The 19,048-nt window shown below is 38.0% G+C and overlaps 1 protein-coding gene across 4 annotated transcripts in view; it reads left to right on the forward strand.

Annotated features, from left to right (window-relative positions):
* The window catches only part of cdh8 (cadherin 8), a 342,332-nt gene that overhangs the window by 178,057 nt on the left and 145,227 nt on the right, over nt 1–19,048 (forward strand). For all 4 annotated transcript variants that reach the window (XR_010000603.1, XR_506715.3, XM_062961879.1 and 1 more), the window contains exon 4: nt 5,095–5,214. Coding sequence is in view for 2 of the 4 variants with exons in the window: in XM_062961879.1 (XP_062817949.1) it covers nt 5,095–5,214 (120 nt within the window). In the remaining 2 variants the exon portion in view is untranslated. The remainder of the gene's footprint in view (nt 1–5,094; nt 5,215–19,048) is intronic.

The raw sequence follows: 19,048 nt of genomic DNA on the forward strand, positions 1-19,048 counted from the left end.
AAATCTTAATGTAATTTGATGTTTAATAGGCTTTTCCTTAGTCCCTCCTTATTATCCAACATTTTCGCTTATCCAATGCTTTTATTTTTCAGTGATTGGTTTTTTTTGGGGGGGGGGGGTGCCAAAATTCTGTTCGCCTACACTTGAAAAATACCTACCTAGGGCCGACTCTGAGCCTACCAAATGTGAAAATGTTTCCCTGATTGAAAATGTCATGTCCCAGGGTTTGTACTAAATACAAAGAAACAGACCTGGTTTCAAGTATCATTGCAAGAGACTTTTGTAAACTCTACTTGAAACAGGAAACATGTTTACAACTTTAAATGAAGTATCCCAAGTTGTGGCTCCAAGATTTTTTTTTGTTGTGGCTAAGGACCTCATCACATTTTTCCCGTCAAACTGGGGGAAAGTGGGGACATCTTTGGGGCAGCGGGACAAATCTGGTGGGCAGCAGAGGAAAATATCACCCCATGACCTACATCCCATGGGGAAGGGTTTGCTTGGCTCCTCCCCCCTCCCCCGTGTTTTCTCCAGCTTACCTTATTAGAACACAGGAAGTCTCCTGTGTTAAATTCACATAGGTAAAGGTAAAGGTTTCCCCTGACATTAAGTCCAGTCATATCTGACTCTGGGGGTTGGTGCTCATCTCCATTTCTAAGCCGAAGAGCCGGCGTTGTCCGTAGACACCTCCAAGGTAATGTGGCCGGCATGACTGCATGGAGCGCCGTTACTTTCCTGCCGGAGTGGTACCTATTGATCTACTCACATTGGCATGTTTTCAAACTGCTAGGTTGGCAGAAGCTGGAGCTAACAGCTTCTGCCAACTCCCGGGGTTTGAACCTGGGACCTTTCGGTCTGCAAGTTCAGCAGCTCAGTGCTTTAACACACTTCGCCACCCGGGCTCCTTAAAACTGCGTTAAGGTACTGTAAATGGACACTGTGTTACATGTGAACACTATTGGTTCCATTCACTCCTGCATTGACCCATTTGGCACTGGCAGATGAACCTACATCTAGAAGACAATCTCAGCTCATGATGATGACAGTTGAAACCCTGACTCTTGCCCATATTTACAACTGTAGTAGCTCTGTTCAATCAGTGTTATTGTTTTTTAACTATTAAAGTTCGTTTGTGATTGCTTATTGATGTTGTTGCTTTGTGCCTTCAAGCCTTTCCTGACTTATGGTATCCCTAAGATGAACCTATCATAGCTTGACAAAAGTTGTCCAGGATTTGCCATTGCCTTCATCTAAGCTAGGAAGAGTGTGGCTTTCCCAAGTGGGTTTCCATGGCTGAACAGAGATTTGAACCATGGTCTCCCAGAGTCCCAGATCAAAGCTAAGCATTACACCATGCTGATTTTGAAAGCCAGAGCATTGAAGTGATATGAGAGAGAGGAAGAGGGAAAGAAAATGATGGTACTAATGAGTCTTTGTTAGCTCTATTTGTATATTTTATGTATTTTATTTTATTCTTAATGTGTTTTGTTAGCTGCCTTTGAAATACACACTTGCAAAGCAAATTATATTTATTTTATTATGCATAGACTGCTGTGGGATGGTCTCCAATCCAGTGCATATAATGTCTACTCATCTTAGAATTGGGTAATGTGTAAAATTGGATTTGTTGCACAGATAGGCCTTCTTTTCTCTTTTTTTGGTTGGTTTTATTATATGTAGAGCTGTTCTTAGTAGGTGATAAATCCTTTATCTTCTGCAATTTCAAGTTTCAGTTTTTCATGCTCTCTGCTTTTAATGTTTTAATGTAGGTTCATTTCTTTGATCATTTTGTACTTTAATGTTTATTGTATTTTGTGCTTTGGCTTGTGAGCTACCTTGAAATATTGTGATAAAGCAAGTCATAATGGCCTGCTGCGTTGTCAGCATTCCCTGTAATAGGAACTTCAGTCCACACATACCAACTAAACTGGAGTCAAAGTGGAGGCACTGAAAAATGAAACATTTATTAAAATACTAGCTGTGCCCGGCCACGTGTTGCTGTGGCAAAGTATGAGACCCCTTCTACACAGCTGGATAAAATGCACACTGAAGTGGATTATATGGCAGTGTGGAGTCAAGATAATCCAGTTCAAAGAAAATAATATAAGATTATAAATGGGTTCTATAGCTGTGTGGAAGGGCCTTGAGTCTACACTGCCATATAATCCAGTTAAAATCAGATAATCTGTATTTTATAGGCAGTGTGGAAGAGGCCTAAGTGAGGCCTAACTCTGCCTGTCCCCTGGGCTGTGTGGCAGCAATTGAATAAAAAACAATTATTCATCTTCCTGTAATTAGGACTTTATTTTTCTTTTCTTTTTGTTGTATGAACATAGAGGCATGGATGAGGGGTTGTGTTGCCAAGTTTAGTGTTTCTGGGATATGTAGTTTTGTTGTTTTGTCCTAGGCCGAAATTTCATTACTCTTTTATATATATAGATTTGATTGTTAAAATGTTTATCTCCAAATCTTCTTCATGGGTTTTCAGGGTGGCATACATAAAAACATAAGAAATGAAACATGAGTCAACACAATTTTAAACGTTACAACCGTTTTTAACAACCCTCTCACACATTTCAATGTAAAGCAGTTACCAAAGGCTTTATTAAATAGCTCTACTTTAGCATGCACTAGGGAAAAAAAACAATGTGATTAGTAGTCTGATCCCTAATGGAAATTTATTCCACAGTTAGGATGCTAAAAACATTATTTGGTCTTCCTATTTCATATTGTCCCCACTGTTGGGACACTTAGGGCCCTTCTACACCACCATATGACCCAGAATATCAAGGCAGATAATCCACAATATCTGTTTTCAACTGGATTATCTGAGGTCACATTGCCAGATAATCCAGTTCAACATGGGATTTATACAGCTGTGTGGAAGGGACCAAATAAGGATTATTCCAAAGACCACAGCTTCAGGCAGGCATATATCGAGGTTGGTGCTCCCTTAAACACAGAGAATTAGATGTCTTCACCCGCACTTTAAATTCAGACCAGAAGCAAATTGGAACAACAGCCTCAAAAAGTCTAGGAAGGTTTAAAAATAAATCTGTTTTGTATGACTATATATACAAAAACCATCAGTGGAACCTGATTGGATTGATAACTAGGACTTCAGTTTCAGAATGGCCTATGGTGGTGACTGTCTGAGCATGTGCGGAAACACATAGTACATTCTTATACAGTTGAAGATCACCCATCACAAGAATGGGTGACATGTAGCTTCTCAGATGTTCTAGGACTAGGGTTTGAGAGAATATTCAAAGGAAGACAAATGCTTTCCATTGTTTGTCTTTTGCTGAATTTGAAATTGAACTTGTGTTCATTAAAATGTCAAACCGGCTGTAGCTGGTGGTGATTAGGATGACAATGATGATGACTATAGTCTCAATAATGTACAAGGATAGTTCCTTTCATTACGGATGTGCCCAAAGTTTGATATTCCTCTGAAATGCTCCTGAGAATTCACCATTTTATATGACTCCATCTACAATGCCATAAAATGCAGTTTTGTAATGCAGTTTAACTGCATTATATGAGTCTACACTGCCATATAATGAACTAGCTGTGCCCGGCCACGCGTTGCTGTGGCAAAGTGGTGGTGGTATTGGTTAAAAATTGTTGTGTAATTTTTATTTGACGTTATTTGTATTTTTTAATTAATTTTATTGTAAGTTATCTTTTTATTTCTTATATTTTATTATTTTCTTGTATTATTTTTAGTTATTTTCTGTTATTATAGTATTTTATTGTATTAATCTTTTAGTGTTTTTAATTATTTTTAGTGTTTTTAATTATTTTTTATTGGGTTGCTAGGAGACCAAGTTGGAGGAGCTTAGCCTTCTAACTGGCAGCAATTGGATAAAATCAATTATTCCTCTCCCTCTAATTAGGACTTTATTTTTCTTTTCTTTTTGTTGTATCAACCTAGAGGCGTGGATGATGGGTTGTGTTGTCAAATTTCGAGGTTGGGGGGCCTGTAGTTTTGTTGTATTGTCGGTCGCTGTGATGCCATCACTCTTCTATATATAGAGATTTAATGCAGTTAAACTGCATTATGAAACTGCATTATATGGCAATGTATTTGGGGCCTATCAAATGAGACAGATTCAGACAGGTGCTATTTAATGGTAGTGCTGGGAATGGAGAGAACCTATTTGACATCAAAACCATGTCATTCGCGTATAGAAGGGTATTTATGTGTGTGTTACCTATTTTACATGGACCTTGGGGCTGAAAAGTAAAGGGGCCAATAAACATCCTTGTCTTACACCTTTGCAAGAATCTATTTTCTTTGTCAAGGCACCACTGATTCCCTTTCTAACCTGGATATGGTTATTGAAGTATAAACTTTTGACCATGGGTAGTAATCTACGGTCTATTCCATGTACTGTTAATTTTTGCCATAGGAGCTCTCTGTTGATGCTGTCAAAGGCTGCTTTTAAGTCAATGAAAGCAACATAAAGTCTGCTCTTTCTTTTTAGATATTTATATATTGGTGAGAACCATTCTATCAGGATGGTTCTTCTTATCCTTAGATTTTGGTCTTCAAATGTTTGAGAGACACAATTCTGAGATTAGATCTACACTGCCATATAAAGCAGTTTCAGAATGCCGATTAACTGCATTAACTGGATTATATAACAGTGGATTCTAATATAATTCAGTTCAATGCACTTAATCTGCATTCTGAAACTGCATTATATGTAAGTTAATAATAATTTTCTAACTGATTTATATTGCACTGTATAATTTTTATATATGCATTTTATTGTAAGCCGCCCTGAGTCCCCTGTTGGGTGAGAAGGGCGGGATATAAATATTGTAATAAATAAATAATTAATAAATAAATAAATTATATGGCAGTGCAGATCCAGCCTGAGCGTTTGAGGGGTCTTTTGTTGATTGAGGAAAGGGCTTCCTCGCTCTGTCTTTAATTTTGTGATACCCTCTTCCCTTTATTTTCCATATCCATAGTTATTTAAGATTTTAAAGTACGGAGCATGAATTAGGCTTTCCCTTAACAATTGCAAACATGGATCTTGAAAGCTGAAACTTATAACAAATTTTGTTTTCTTTTTTCATTAGGAACATACGTGACTAAAGTAACAGCCACAGATGCTGATGACCCAGTTTATGGAAACAGTGCCAAGCTGGTCTACAGCATCTTGGAAGGGCAACCTTATTTCTCGGTTGAGCCCCATACAGGTAGGTGCTTCTGAAGTCAACTTTCCATGGGTTACATGATATTTGAGGGACACTGCTTCTCATATGCTACTTTGTTGACTGCGTTTAAAGTTAATGCGTAGGTAGGTGACTGTCAACATTATTCAATCTGTAGTGCAGAAGTATCTGAGTCATTTCCCAGTGCTGCACAGAAAGACTTGACAAAGTACAGAGATAAAAAGCAAAAAAGTCTGTTTACTAATGCTACTGAGAAAATTGAGAGTGACACAGAAGGAAAGACCAAGTCAAAACCTCACTGTTACTAGAGGAAGCAATCCAGTAAATTTTAATAGCTTTTGTATGAAACTCCTAAAGAGAAGTTATGTTGAGGTACACTGGCTCCTTTACATGATTGTTAAACCTTGATTTTACTACTTATGTGGTGTGTGTGTGTGTCTATGTGTGTATGCATACACACTAGAACACACAATGGAGGGCTCAGGGTGCATTTCCAGTGTAGAATTAATGCAGTTTGACACCACTTTAATTTCTATGATTCAGTGATATTGAATCTTAGGATTTGCAGTTTGGTGAGGTACCAGCACTTTTTGGCGGAGAATGCTAAAGAACCTTTACAACTTTTACAAATACAACTTCTAGAATTCTATAGCACCAAGTCTTGGCAATTATGTGTGTTTATCGATGAATTCTCTGAGACAAGAACTGTGTTGGAATAGCCACAAATACAAAAGCCAGTAAATAGTGGAATTCGAGTCTGTATATCATTCGGGGAGTTGAGAATATATCGCAATGCATATTTTAGGTTAAAATGCATGCATTATGCATATTTTTTGTGGGGGATATGTCAAAAATAATGCAAATATTGGTGCAGTTTTTTAAAAACAAAACTGGTTGATGAGGAAACAGGACTGAGCATACTTATAAATTATTGAAAATAAAAATGATGAATATGTTTTCCTGATTCTTCACACCACTCTGGGAGGTGTTGTTTATGCTAGTTGTAATAGAATTCAGAAATATCAGATTTCCCTCCTGTCTCCATTAGCATCCTGCTCTTGTCCTAGAGTTCATGAAGCATTGTATTGAATTCAGTCAGGTGAATTCCCCCTAACAACACACCTTATTTCCAAATCATATATTATAAACTACTAGATTTTTGACAGTCTCTTATTTTGTAGTCCCAAGCAAGCCACAAAACAAGGATTGCATTATGATCTGCTCAACACAAGGCCTTAGATTCTAAAGACGTCTGTAAAACAGAACAATCTGAATTTGTGTCTTACATTATGAACGTTTAGTCCAGAAAGTAATACTTAGAGACTCTTTCAATAAACATTTAAAATTCGTCTGCCTTTCTGAATTCTTAACAGTGGATTTTACTATGTAAGACATTTGTTAGCATTTTGTTTGCTTTATTTGCTTCCTCTGTTGTATTCCATCTCTTTAAAAGTTAGAGGTATTGAGAGATAGCAAATAATATCACATTAACCACATTTTGTGTCTAATTTGTTGCCCATGAGACTGATTACAAAAGAATACATATATCCTCTATGTTATTAGTATTAATTAATGTGTGTCATTTGGGTTTATACTCATTCTAATTTTCTTTGCATTTTTCTTAATTTAAATACATTTTGTGTGCATCTTGCCCATTGAATAAAGTACATTTTTCCAAAGCTGTATGCAATCAGTTCCCAAGTTATGAGCAAAATGGGTTTCTGCAGGTTTGTTCTGACGTTTAATTTGTATGTAAGTTGGAACAGGAACATTTTAAGTGTAACTTCAGCCATATATATATATATATATATATATATATATATATATATATATAGAGAGAGAGAGAGAGAGAGAGAGAGAGAGAGAGAGAGAGAGAGAGAGAGAGAGAGAGAGCTCTATGGATAGCATAGGGAAGGGTTAACACCCCTGTCGTGTTCATTTTGCTGTGTGTGAAACTTATTCAGAAGATTTCAACTCACTTTCTGTCCCTGTGATAAGATTTTGAAAAATGTAGCTTATTGTGGAAACAATGATTGACAATAAAACTTCAGTGGAAACACCTTTTTTCCAGGGTAACTCTTTCAAGAGTGAATTTCTCTTTTGAGGGGTAGATTTCACTCACCCCCATTCTTAACTATCGGTTATTTGTAAGGGTTGTTGTATGTCTTTCGGGCTGTTTGGCCATGTTCCAGAAGTATTCTCTCCTGACGTTTCACCCACATCTATGGCAGTCATTCTCAGAGGTTGTGAGGTGTGGAGGTATGGTAGTTATTTGTAAGTTGGGTGTTCATAGCTCAAGGACTGCATGTATTTTACTTTCTTCCCTTACCATTATATCAAATTTCATTGTTGAGACTTGAGTATAGAAATGGTGAGAGTGTGAGATTTCATTTCCAAAGGAGCATTTTAAAATATAAACCTTTCTAACTATTGATCAATTGGCCAGTCTATCAATTCTAAGCTAATTTCGGATTTCATGAGCATGTTCTGGATGATGAAGCTATGGGGTAAATCAAATTTTTTGTCCCAGGTCTTTCGGACACATTAGACCAATAACTCAATGATGAACAAGGACTTACATGAGCAAGATAGTGAAATGCTCAAAGGGGATTAAAAAGATGGCAGACTCCCTTAACACCTGCTTTCCCCGAGTCTTTATCTAAAAGGCAAACATCATCTAAAAGGCAAACTATTTTATTGGAAATAGAAGAAATTATGCAATCAGAGGACTTCAGCCCAGAATAGGAAAAGTGATAGTAAAGAAATGCCTGGCACTCTAAATTAGTTCGAGATTCCAGAACTGAATCTACATGGGCACCTAAATCTAGGTGCACTGCTAATTTGGACCAGTCCTGGATTATGCTGAGGTGTTTATACCACTCTGCTCCTTAACTACATCAGCAGCTGGAGCAAAATCTTGGCCATCCAGTTGGGCTAAATGCTTTTTGGCCTTACTGAATGATTATCATTACCTTTAGCATCATTTGTCACAACAGCAGTGGCCTTGGAACTCTGGAAGGCTCCTGGCGATCCCCGAGCACCTTTACCAATATCAGCAAAGGTGTACTGCTCATTATTATTATATTTCCACTTTATTATGAGCCTAATGTAAATCTATTGCAGATTCTTTCTTGGTAAGATTTGTTGTTCAGAATGGGTTTGCCTTAACTGTCCTCTTAGACTAAGAGAATATGACTAGACCAATATGCTTTCATGGCAAAGTAGGGGTTTAATATCTGGTCTCCAGAGTTATAGTCTACTGCTCAAACTATTGCACTATGCTGGCTCTTGAAAAAAAAGTAGACTAGACAGTGCTATTATGCGGTACCGTATATATTATAGCATAATATCATTATCTATAGATAGATAGATAGATAGATAGATAGATAGATAGATAGATATTGAGATACTGTATATATATCAACCTCATGTACAAGTTGAGGGTAGGTTTGGGGACCAAAAGTATGGATTTTGATATGAGTTATTTATTTCATCGATTAGAGAAAGCACATTGATCACCATCACAAGACAGAAGCAGTGCCACAGTTGGGAGAGTTGATGTGGTCAGTGCCTCTTTTGGATTATCTCAAGACAGACTAAATTCTCACTTTGTGCCACTATATTCAGAGACAGGGATCATTCATTTTTTATATGAATTAAGGAACAGTACTCACATTGATCAGTAGAAAGGTTGACCCAATTTGGGAGGTTGATTTTTTTTAACTAAATATATAGGCTAGGCTTGCAATTGGTTCATGGATCAAACACAAAGAGTATCGATCAATCATTTCTGGAGAAAACTAACTTCTGGAAAGCCGCAGAGTTCTGTCCTGTGGCTAATGTACTTATTCCCCTTTATTAATTACTTGAATGATGGATGAATGGCCTTGCTTATCACATTGCAGATGACACTAAAATAGGAGAGAAAATAGCAATACATGTAGAAATGAAGTAGTGTTCTTAGAAGACCATGTGCTAGATACAAATCAATAAACTAAGACAGAAAAAAAGCACCAACAGACACACATTGATCAGACAAAGGGAATAAATAGTCCTAATCTGTGTTACTTTGATCAGATTTTACCGGTACCCAGATCTAGGCATCACAGTTCCAGGTGAATATAGATAAGTTGGAACATGTCCAAAAGAGAGCCAACTAGATGAGAAAATGTCGGGAAACCTGGTACTTAAAGAAATGGTTGAGGGAGCTGGATTTGTCTAGCTTGAAGAAAAGAAGATTACATAGTGATATGGGAAGCATCTTTCACTATTTGAAGGAGTATCATGTAGAGGATGGTGTCAGTTTGTTTTTTGCAGCTCTGTAGACCAGGAAATTAACATTAAACAATTAAATAAAATTAAATTTGCTCTTCTTGGTGATGAGAGATGTTCAACAGTAGAACAGCCTGCTTCATTTGGTGGTGAACTCTATGGTTTTGTTGCTGTTTAGATTTGTTGGGTGTCCATTTCCCACGTGTGCTTTATTTATGTATTCCTTAATCAAATGAGGTGGATTGAATGACCTTTGCTGTCCCTTCCAATGGAATGATTTTATACTTGGAATTACCAATTTATTCTAAGTATTTAATGTAAGAGGTAATAATAATCATCATAACTTTATTTTTATACGAAGGGACTTTTATTTATTTATTTATTTATTTATTTATTTATTTATTATTCAGGCTTATATGCCACCACTCCCCTAGGGCTCAAGGCAGCTTACAAGAACAGGCTAAAATCTAAAACAATTTAAAAATAGCAGTAAGAGAAATCGAAAGCCTGCCGAAACAGGTGTGTCTTACATTCCCTGCGAAAGGCTGATAAGTCCCGTTAGGCACAGACTTCAGGTGGCAGAGTGTTCCAGACTTGGAAGTTTCATAGCCTCAACACTTTGCCGCCACTGAGACCAGTGTTATTGCAACGCTGAAACTCAGCCAGGCTGAACAATGAATGCAAAGCAAAGGGAAGCAAGCAAGCTCCGGAAAGCGGACTGGAGGAGAGCAGCTCCCAAGGAGAAGCAGGCAGGATCGGCTAGGTTGCAATCGGCCCAGGTTTTGCAAGCAACCAGGATTGGCTGGCAGGAAGTCTATCTTCTTCAGATCCCTTTGCTAAAGAAGCAAGAGCTGAGTTTTTCCTTGCTTCCCTTTGCATTCATTGTTCAGCCTGGCTGAGTTTCAGCATTGCAATAACGCTGGTCTCAGCGCCGGGAAAGTGTTGAGGCTATGAAACTTCCAAAGTCATTCTTCACTGTGATAAGTGCCTAAATCTGAATGAGAACTATGTTGAAATGTACTATTTCAGTGTGGCTTTCAACTGCATATCGTAAGTGGTTTATCCTATATTTTGTTCTTTTTTAATTCCAAAACGTCATGTACTTTCTGGATAGCCCTCGTAGATTAAGAACTGGTTTTGGATGTATGGGTGTGTACGTACACACACACACACACACACAATTATAAAATACAAAACAACTTGCAAGCGAAATGAATTTTGCACCTTTCCTTTTGAGTGTAGGTTGTGCAGATCATAAACTGTATATAAAATATGAAGGCAGGCCTGTCTCAGGAAGTATCTTAGGATATAACACATTTTATTATTCTGTCAGACAGTCAATCAGCAAGCCTTTTTAAAAATAAAATTTGGCCCACCTCAAAACCCAAAGTGAGGCCACAAGGCAGCTAAGAGCAAATACTAGAGATATATGTGTGATGAATTTTCCCTCCAGGTTTCTCATACCGACAGCAACTCTGGGCTCCTGTCATTCATTCTGGCCTTAGAGCTTTTCAACCTCTCTTTGAGTTTAGCATTCACTAGGCAAGTAAATGCGTTTTACATTGGATTTGTGTGACTATTTCCTCCTATAATCTCTTGGAAAATAGATCATACCATCATCCAAAAATACATCACACAGTCCTAGACACTTGGGAAGTGTTCAACTTGTGATTTTGTGATACGAAATCCAGCATATCTATCTTGTTTGCTGTGTCGTACAATCAAATAATAAATAATACCAACAACAACAACTTTATTCTTATAAACTATCTCCATCTCCCTGAAGGGAGATGGGGACCAAGCTCGAAAAACAAGTGTACAAGATAAATAATAATAAATAATAAACTTTATTTTTATATCCCGCCCCATCTCCCCGAAGGGACTTGGGGTGGCTCACAACAGGGACAAGCCTGAACAACAACAACATATTTAACATAAACTTAAAACATTCCAACAATACCAAAGATATAACAATATCCAAAGATATAAAATAAAATGCATAACAACAATATAATTAAAAGCAATTAAAACCACAGAAGGAAAGCATCATAAAGTACATCAATGAACATCAAAGGGTCAAAAAGTGGGATAAATAAAATTGCAAGGGGAAAGGGCATTGGGTTCCTCATGAAATCACCAGCTTTAGAGGATATATACATTCAAAAGCAGCTTTACTAAAGAAAAATGTTACTGGGCATTTTTAATAATCTCAGTATTTTCAAGTAGTAGGTATGATAATATTGTGTCTGCAGCATGGACACCTTTATGGGGCTTTATGTGCAATTCTTGGAAAGCCAGAAGTAATAGGTCAAAAGTAGCTACAGTTTCCAGCAGTTTGTGGCACTCTAAATTAAACCTTCTGGAGGAACAGCATGCATAAAACATGCAAATGATATAGGATTCTTGATGCATATCTGGGAGCTGAATAGTTTTGCAGTTCGAATACTATTGTTGTTTACATGAGCAGGTGGAATAGGTACAGACATGCCTAAGGATACGAAAATCTGTCAGTTCCATTTTCATTGCTTCTCAGAGTCCTGCCAGCATTTCTGTTCTGTACAAGTTCCACAATAGTGTGTGTGTTTTCTTTTTTTTTTCATGCATGGGAATGCATAGGGCTTTGGGTCCAGGCCAATTGATTTAAGCATTTCTTCCATTAAACAAAGTGTATTAGTGAGCGTTTTTCATATTAAGTCATGTACATTTCCTTGTGTCTTATTTGAAAAGTAAAAACATAGTATCTAATGGGCAGAATTTTCTCCCCTTTTAAACCACTACGTGTGTTCTTGTCGAAATATTTGAAGTGATGTCACACTGAGGAGAGAGCAAGCTGGCTTTCTGCTGCTCTAAAGACTCGTGCCCATCTACATGGCCATATAATGTGTGATGATAATTGCAATTGTCCAGGCCAGGAGTCCCCAACTACGGCCCGGGGGCCACATGCGGCCCATTGAAGCCATTTATCCGGCCCCCATGGCATAAAGGCTGAAGGGGTTGGGCTAAATGACCCAAGGGTTCTCTTCCAACCCTCTTTTTTATTATTATTGTTATTATTATTATTATTATTATTATTATTATTATTATTATTATTATCATTGAGGCTGGGAGGCCATCTGTCAGGGGTGCTTTGGTCCACAAAGGCAGAAAGGGGTTGGGCTAATTTTTTATTATTATTATTATTATTATTATTATTATTATTATTATTATTATTATTATTAGAATCATAGAATCATAGAATAGTAGAGTTGGAAGAGACCTCATGGGCCATCCAGTCCAACCCCCCGCTGTGAAGCAGGAAATCTCATTCAAAGCACCACCGACAGATGGCCATCCAGCCTCTGCTTAAAAGCCTCCAAAGAAGGAGCCTCCACCACATTATTGACACAATGACACAGTCTGACACAGCAAACAAGATAGATATGCTGTATTATTATTATTATTATTATTATTATTATTATTATTATTATTATTATTATTGCTCGGTGACCACCTGGCCAACTATAGTCCGGCCCTCCAATGGTCTGAGGGATCATGAACTGGCCCCCAGTTTTAAAAGTTTGGGGACCCCTGGGGTCCAGGGCATCCAAACAATGCACCAGGCTTAAAAGTTTAACCCAGGATAAAAAATGTTAATGCAGGTTTAAAAAATTTTAAAAAATACTAGCAAAGAGCTGGATATTCTATTCTCATAGGAAGATCTGAACCTTTGCTGGTGCCATGGCTGCGAGGACTGCTATTGGGGATCATCATGTACAATATCTGATGGCAATCTCCACCATCATGCCACAGTCCCTGGGAAGTGGGATAGCAGTGCAACTCTCCTCTCCTTTTTACCCTTCAAAAAGTTAAGAAATAACTCATTTCCTTCTCTGGAGGTTCTGTCATTCCTGGCTCTGCATCAACTTTGGGGCCCTTCCCCTCCTGTAAAGCTCCCATCATGTCTTGCTGACACTCTTTAAAAATCCAGTTCATGCCATGTGTTGTGTGGAAGCCGGAGCAGTCTAAGACACGGTGCAATGGATTAAAATGGCAAGAAAACAGATTCTAACTAGACATTAGGAAGATACTTTTATTGTGCTTTTCCTGTATGGCAGGGGGTTGGACTAGATGGCCCATATGGTGTCTCCCAATTGTATTATTCTATCATTCTAAGAACCTCCAGATGGAAAGAGCTGCTTGGCAATGAGATACAGTAGAGTCTCACTTATCCAACATAAACGGGCCGGCAGAACGTTGGATAAGTGAATATGTTGGATAATAAGGAGGGATTAAGGAAAAGCCTATTAAACATCAAATTAGGTTATGATTTTACAAATAAAGCACCAAAATTTGTTATACAACAAATTTGACAGAAAAAGTAGTTCAATACGCAGTAATGCTATGTAGTAATTACTGTATTTACGAATTTAGCACCAAAATATCACGATGTTTTGGAAACATTGACTACAAAAATGCATTGGATAATCCAGAACGTTGGATAAGTGAGATTCTATTGTATGATGCCTGGGAATGTGGTGGAGGCTCCTCCTCTGGAGGTTTTTAAGCAGGGGCTGGATGGCTATCTATTGGGAGTACTTTGTGTGTTTCTGCACTGCAGAATGAGGTTGGACTGGATGGCCATCCAACCCTTTAAGACCACTGAAGAAGGCTTCCCAGTTGGAAGACATTTAGTGTATGTCACATATGATTATCCCAATGTTATGTTTCAACATTTTATTTATGTATTTTTCATGTCAGGAGCGACTTGAGAAACTGCAAGTTGCTTCTGGAGTGAGAGAATTGGCTGTCTGCAAGGACGTTACCCAGGGGATGCCCGGATGTTTTGATGTTTTACCATCCTTGTGGGAGGCTTCTCTCATGTCCCCGCATGGAGCTGGAGCTGATAGACGGAGCTCATCCACACTCTCCCAGGGTGGGATTCGAACCTTCAAGTCACAAGGCTTTAACCCAGTACTCCACCAAGGGCTCCATGTTTCAACATAGCGTTGTGCTTTGAGTGTTGGACAAAAAGTCAAGGAGACCAGTATTCTACCTTGCTACCATGCAAACCCACAGGGGCCCATGTCACAGATTCTCAGCCCCAGTAATAATTCTCTATCAACAAATTTTCTGAAGAAGAACCCTTAATGAGGTTTCCATAAGTCAGAAATGCACAACAACAGCAATATTATGCATGTATGCATGTTTGAACAATTGTTGTCAGTTCTTTTCTTGCAAGGGATTTTTCATCATAGTAAAAGAGTATTTGTTCTGTCTGTGTGTTTGCAAGCACTGAGGATTTTTTTTTAGAAATACTTTTTTTAGGAAAAGAAAATCTCCAAATGAAAAGTTTGTCAGGTAGCATAAATTCACTGTGCAATGACACCAAATTAGTGATGTATCGTCCACTGTTGGGCCCAGTCATTAAAACTTCCATATATCACAGCAATTGTCTGCCAGTCTCATGGGTGGCTATAACTTTATTTTTTCTTTTGTTCTGTGTTGATAAGTTTGCTTTCAAATATTATTTATAAAGCCATGCAAATGATGCATATCCTGTAATAATTCACACGCTTCCAGCACTCTTTGTGCACTCTTCCTCTGTGGCTGATTACAAGAAGTTGGTTAGAAATGGTTTCCATTTTTCAGCTTGTGCCAGGATGAGCACTAAATTACAAAAGTCATTATTACAATTATAATTACCATAATGGCACATAATCTGACATGACACTTTATTCAGTTACAGAGGCACGGGGTAACAAAAGAATTCAGGTTGCATTTGATTTTTGTTGCATTCCATATGAATTTGCCAACATAATTTAAAGCACACAGATGGTTGTGTGCATTAGGAAGCATATAAAAATGAACACTTATCAAATATTGGTGGCTTTTCACTGTGCTGAGCCTTTGGTGCATGCCGAAGAGACTGAGAAAGAACCGTATCCACCAACTATCTCAATTTAGAAGACACAGTCTTGATTAAACCTCTTTCATCCTAGATTTAGCTGCTTTTAAAATGTCCCAGTTTCTCTGTCTTTGTCTCAGTTGCCCCTTTATTCTCAGTTTTCCTCAATTGCTTGAGACTGAATTTAAAGATCAAAAGTAGTTTACACTCAGTTATTTCACTGTACTTGACACATACACCTTTGCCACGTAATAATTAAAATTGAAACCTATTTTCAGCTAAGACTGATTTTGAAAAGAACATTCAAAATTAGTCCATGGTAATGAAAACATTTGAATAATGTAAATAACAGCATCAGAAGGAAGAATTTTTTACAACATAAAACTTTTTCTTAAATAACTGTCTTGGTCTCAATTCAGCTGACATGCCAGCTACACTTATTCCCAGGGAAGAGGATTTGGCCATTGTGGTTAATGCTTGAATACCAACAACAACAATTTATTGATTGGCCAGTTGGCCTTATCAAAGACAGACAATACAAAAACAACATACAACATACATCTAGTTCACTTAAAATAAAATACAGATATACAGGTGTCTGCCTGCTTGGTGCCAATGTAGTTTAGCTAATGATCTATGCATCAACTATTCCCGTCTCCCCTACACTGCATCCCAATCTGATCTATGTACTCTGATCTCCTTTTAGCAGCTTTAAACAAATACAGGGCCACTTTTGTTGTCAGAGTGGGGTTATAACCGGCCAACAAAAATGAAGTTTTGGCCTCAACAACCCAGCTTGTTTTATTTATTTATTTTATTTATTTACAGTATTTATATTCCGCCCTTCTCACCCCGAAGGGGACTCAGGACGGATTACAATGAACACATATATGGCAAACATTCAATGCCAACAGACAAACAATATACATTAGACAGACTCAGAGACATTTATAACATTTTTCCAGCTTCAGAATTCCGGCCACAGGGGGAGCTGTTGCTTCACCGTCCAGTAGTGGCTGTACTTCCTCATTCCTTTCCTCGTGTTTTGCTGGCAGTTTTATGGTGTTGTAAATTAGCCTCCTGCATAAAGCGTCCCTAAATTTCCTTAATTGACAGGTGCAACTGTCTTTCGGGGCTGCATAGGTCAACAGCAAGCCGGGGCTATTAATGGTCGGAGGCTTAACCCGACCTGGGCTTCGAACTCATGACCGCTTGGTCAGTAGTGATTTATAGCAGCTGGTTACTAGCCAGCTGCGCCACAGCCCAGCCCCTATACCAATAAAAGGCCATAAGTATTGTTTCCTTTCTTTTTTATATAGGTTACAGTTGTGCAAAATGTGGTTCAAATTTTCGACTACAGGGCTGCCACAAATACATAATCTTTCTTCATACGGGATATGGTTGAATCTGCCGTGTCTCTCCATGGACTCCGTTTGTTCGTATCTTGTCCTAGTGAAAGTGATTCTTAGGTGTCTTGGCATATCTGCTTTTAGGTACAGTGCCCTCTGGAAATTACATTTAAAGTGTCCTAACCACTTCAGAGATCCTGTAATAGACAGGGTGGCTATGTCTTTTTGAGCTTCAATATCTAGAATTCTTTGGATTACTGTCCTTTTTTCGGCATCCCTATTCTGATCTGATGAAGTAAATTGTAATCCACAGGAGCAAAGAAACCTTGATAGTTGTTATGCCCAGGAGTCTTGGTTAAAGCTATTAGATTGTTCTAAGAAGCACAATTTTGGCAGTCTGTTATTTTCGAGATTTTTTCTTTTAGCCCAATAGTTAAAGGCCCTGATTTTGGCGAGACCTTCGATAGAATGTATATCTAACTCTGCTCTAACTGCAGCAGCGGTGGTCTTAGCATCAATGCCAAGTATCTGTCTTAAAAAATTTGATTGTGTTTTTTCTAGTATTGGTAGTTTGCTTAGGCCCCAGATTTCTGCTCCATATAGTATCATGGGGAGGATTTTTGCTTTATAAACTTTGATTATTGGAGTTAAAGAGCCAGGATATCTATGGGTTAGCAGTCTTGCCAGTGTGTTGGAGCATGCCCTAGTTTTGATCGCACAAGATAGAGAATGTGCCAGCCAAGAGCCAGTCTCTGAATATACTAAGCCTAGATACGTAAAAGAGCTAACCTGTTCTATATGCTCTGCATCTAGAACCCATTTGTGTCTAGATGGGCGCTTTCCGAATACCAAAATTTTTGACTTGGTTTTGTTTATTGTCAGCTCGTTTTTGTGGGCGTAGATGTTAAGTTTGATCAGTAATCTTCATAAACCTATTTGGGTATTAGACATCAAAACCATGTAATCCGCATATAGAAGAGTATTTATGTGTCTGTTACCAATTATAGGCATATGAACCTCAGAGCTGCTGAGGTTGTCTGGCAGGTCATTGATATAAAGGTTGAAAAGTAAAGGAGCTAATAAACAGCCTTGTCTCACACCTTTGTAGGAGTCAATTCTCTTTGTCAAGGCACCATTGATTCCCATCCTAACCTGGATATGGTTGTTGGAGTATAAACTTTTGATCAGGAGTAGTAATCTACAGTCTATTCCATGTACTGTTAGTTTTTGCCAGAGGAGCTCTCTGTTGATGCTGTCAAAGGCTGCTGCTTGAATACCAGTTTATTATAAAGTGCTATACAAGCAGCAGTCTTTGAAAAATGTCCAAAAATGTCAAGTTGGAACAAAATTCGCTGCCCAGGCTGTTGTCTAATTAGTGCTTAGAGACCACCTATCACTGCTGCATTGGCTTCCAATTTGCTCAGGTCAATTTACATTCAAGGTGCTGTTTTGACCTACTGATCACTAAACAACATGGGACCAGATTCTTTGAAAGACCAGCATTTCCTGGTTGAGCCTTCCCAAACTTTGACATCTTTAATGAAAGTCCTGTTGCATTTCCCATCACTCCAAGAGGTTATAGCTGTAAATACACAAGAGTGACTTCTCTATAGCAGCACGTCAATTGTAGAACTCTCTCCCAAAGATTTCTCCTGTCCTTTCTGCACTTCTGGGAGGTGACCAAGAGTTTATTGTTCCAAGTATTGAAACATGTTTTAAGGCTGACTTTTATGATACTCAAAGTCTGTTCTAAGAGAATGTTGGACAATTTTATTTTAGAAGTTTTTCAGTGTACTTGTCATTAATGTTTTTATGTGTTGTACATTTCTTGGTGATCCCTGATAGACTGCAAAAATTATAAATAAAAATTTCAGTGTTGACTTACTGTTCAGCATTATTTCAATCGGTTAACTCTAGATGAAGCAAGAAATCTAATTTAGGCCAATGAGAAGTCGACTGAAGTCTACTAACACAATGTTTAGTGAATAGTGGATTACAGAATTGCAGTGATGATTCAAAATTATTGATTACATTTCAGCCATAAAGAAAAATTGTTTAATTTTGAGAGTGATTACTCAAATGAATGTATTGGGAGAGGAAAGCTGATAACAACAAAGGCTGATTCCAAAACTGTGGCCTAAATGGATACAGAATTTAGAAGAACCATTTAATTACGTTTCCCAAAAGAGAAACTGATTCTCTAATAATTCGGAGAACCTAGCTACTATTTTTCATCGTGATCTTGGACCTTATCCCATTTTCTTTCCATTTTTGCTTGCTGACAAAACAGAGTCCCACAAAGGTCATCTCATGATGCACGGCCATTTCTGGTGGCTGCCTGTGGGAATCTATG

This window comes from Anolis carolinensis, unplaced genomic scaffold (genome assembly GCF_035594765.1).
Source record: "Anolis carolinensis isolate JA03-04 unplaced genomic scaffold, rAnoCar3.1.pri scaffold_9, whole genome shotgun sequence".
In the NCBI taxonomy this organism is placed as follows: Eukaryota; Metazoa; Chordata; class Lepidosauria; order Squamata; family Dactyloidae; genus Anolis; species Anolis carolinensis.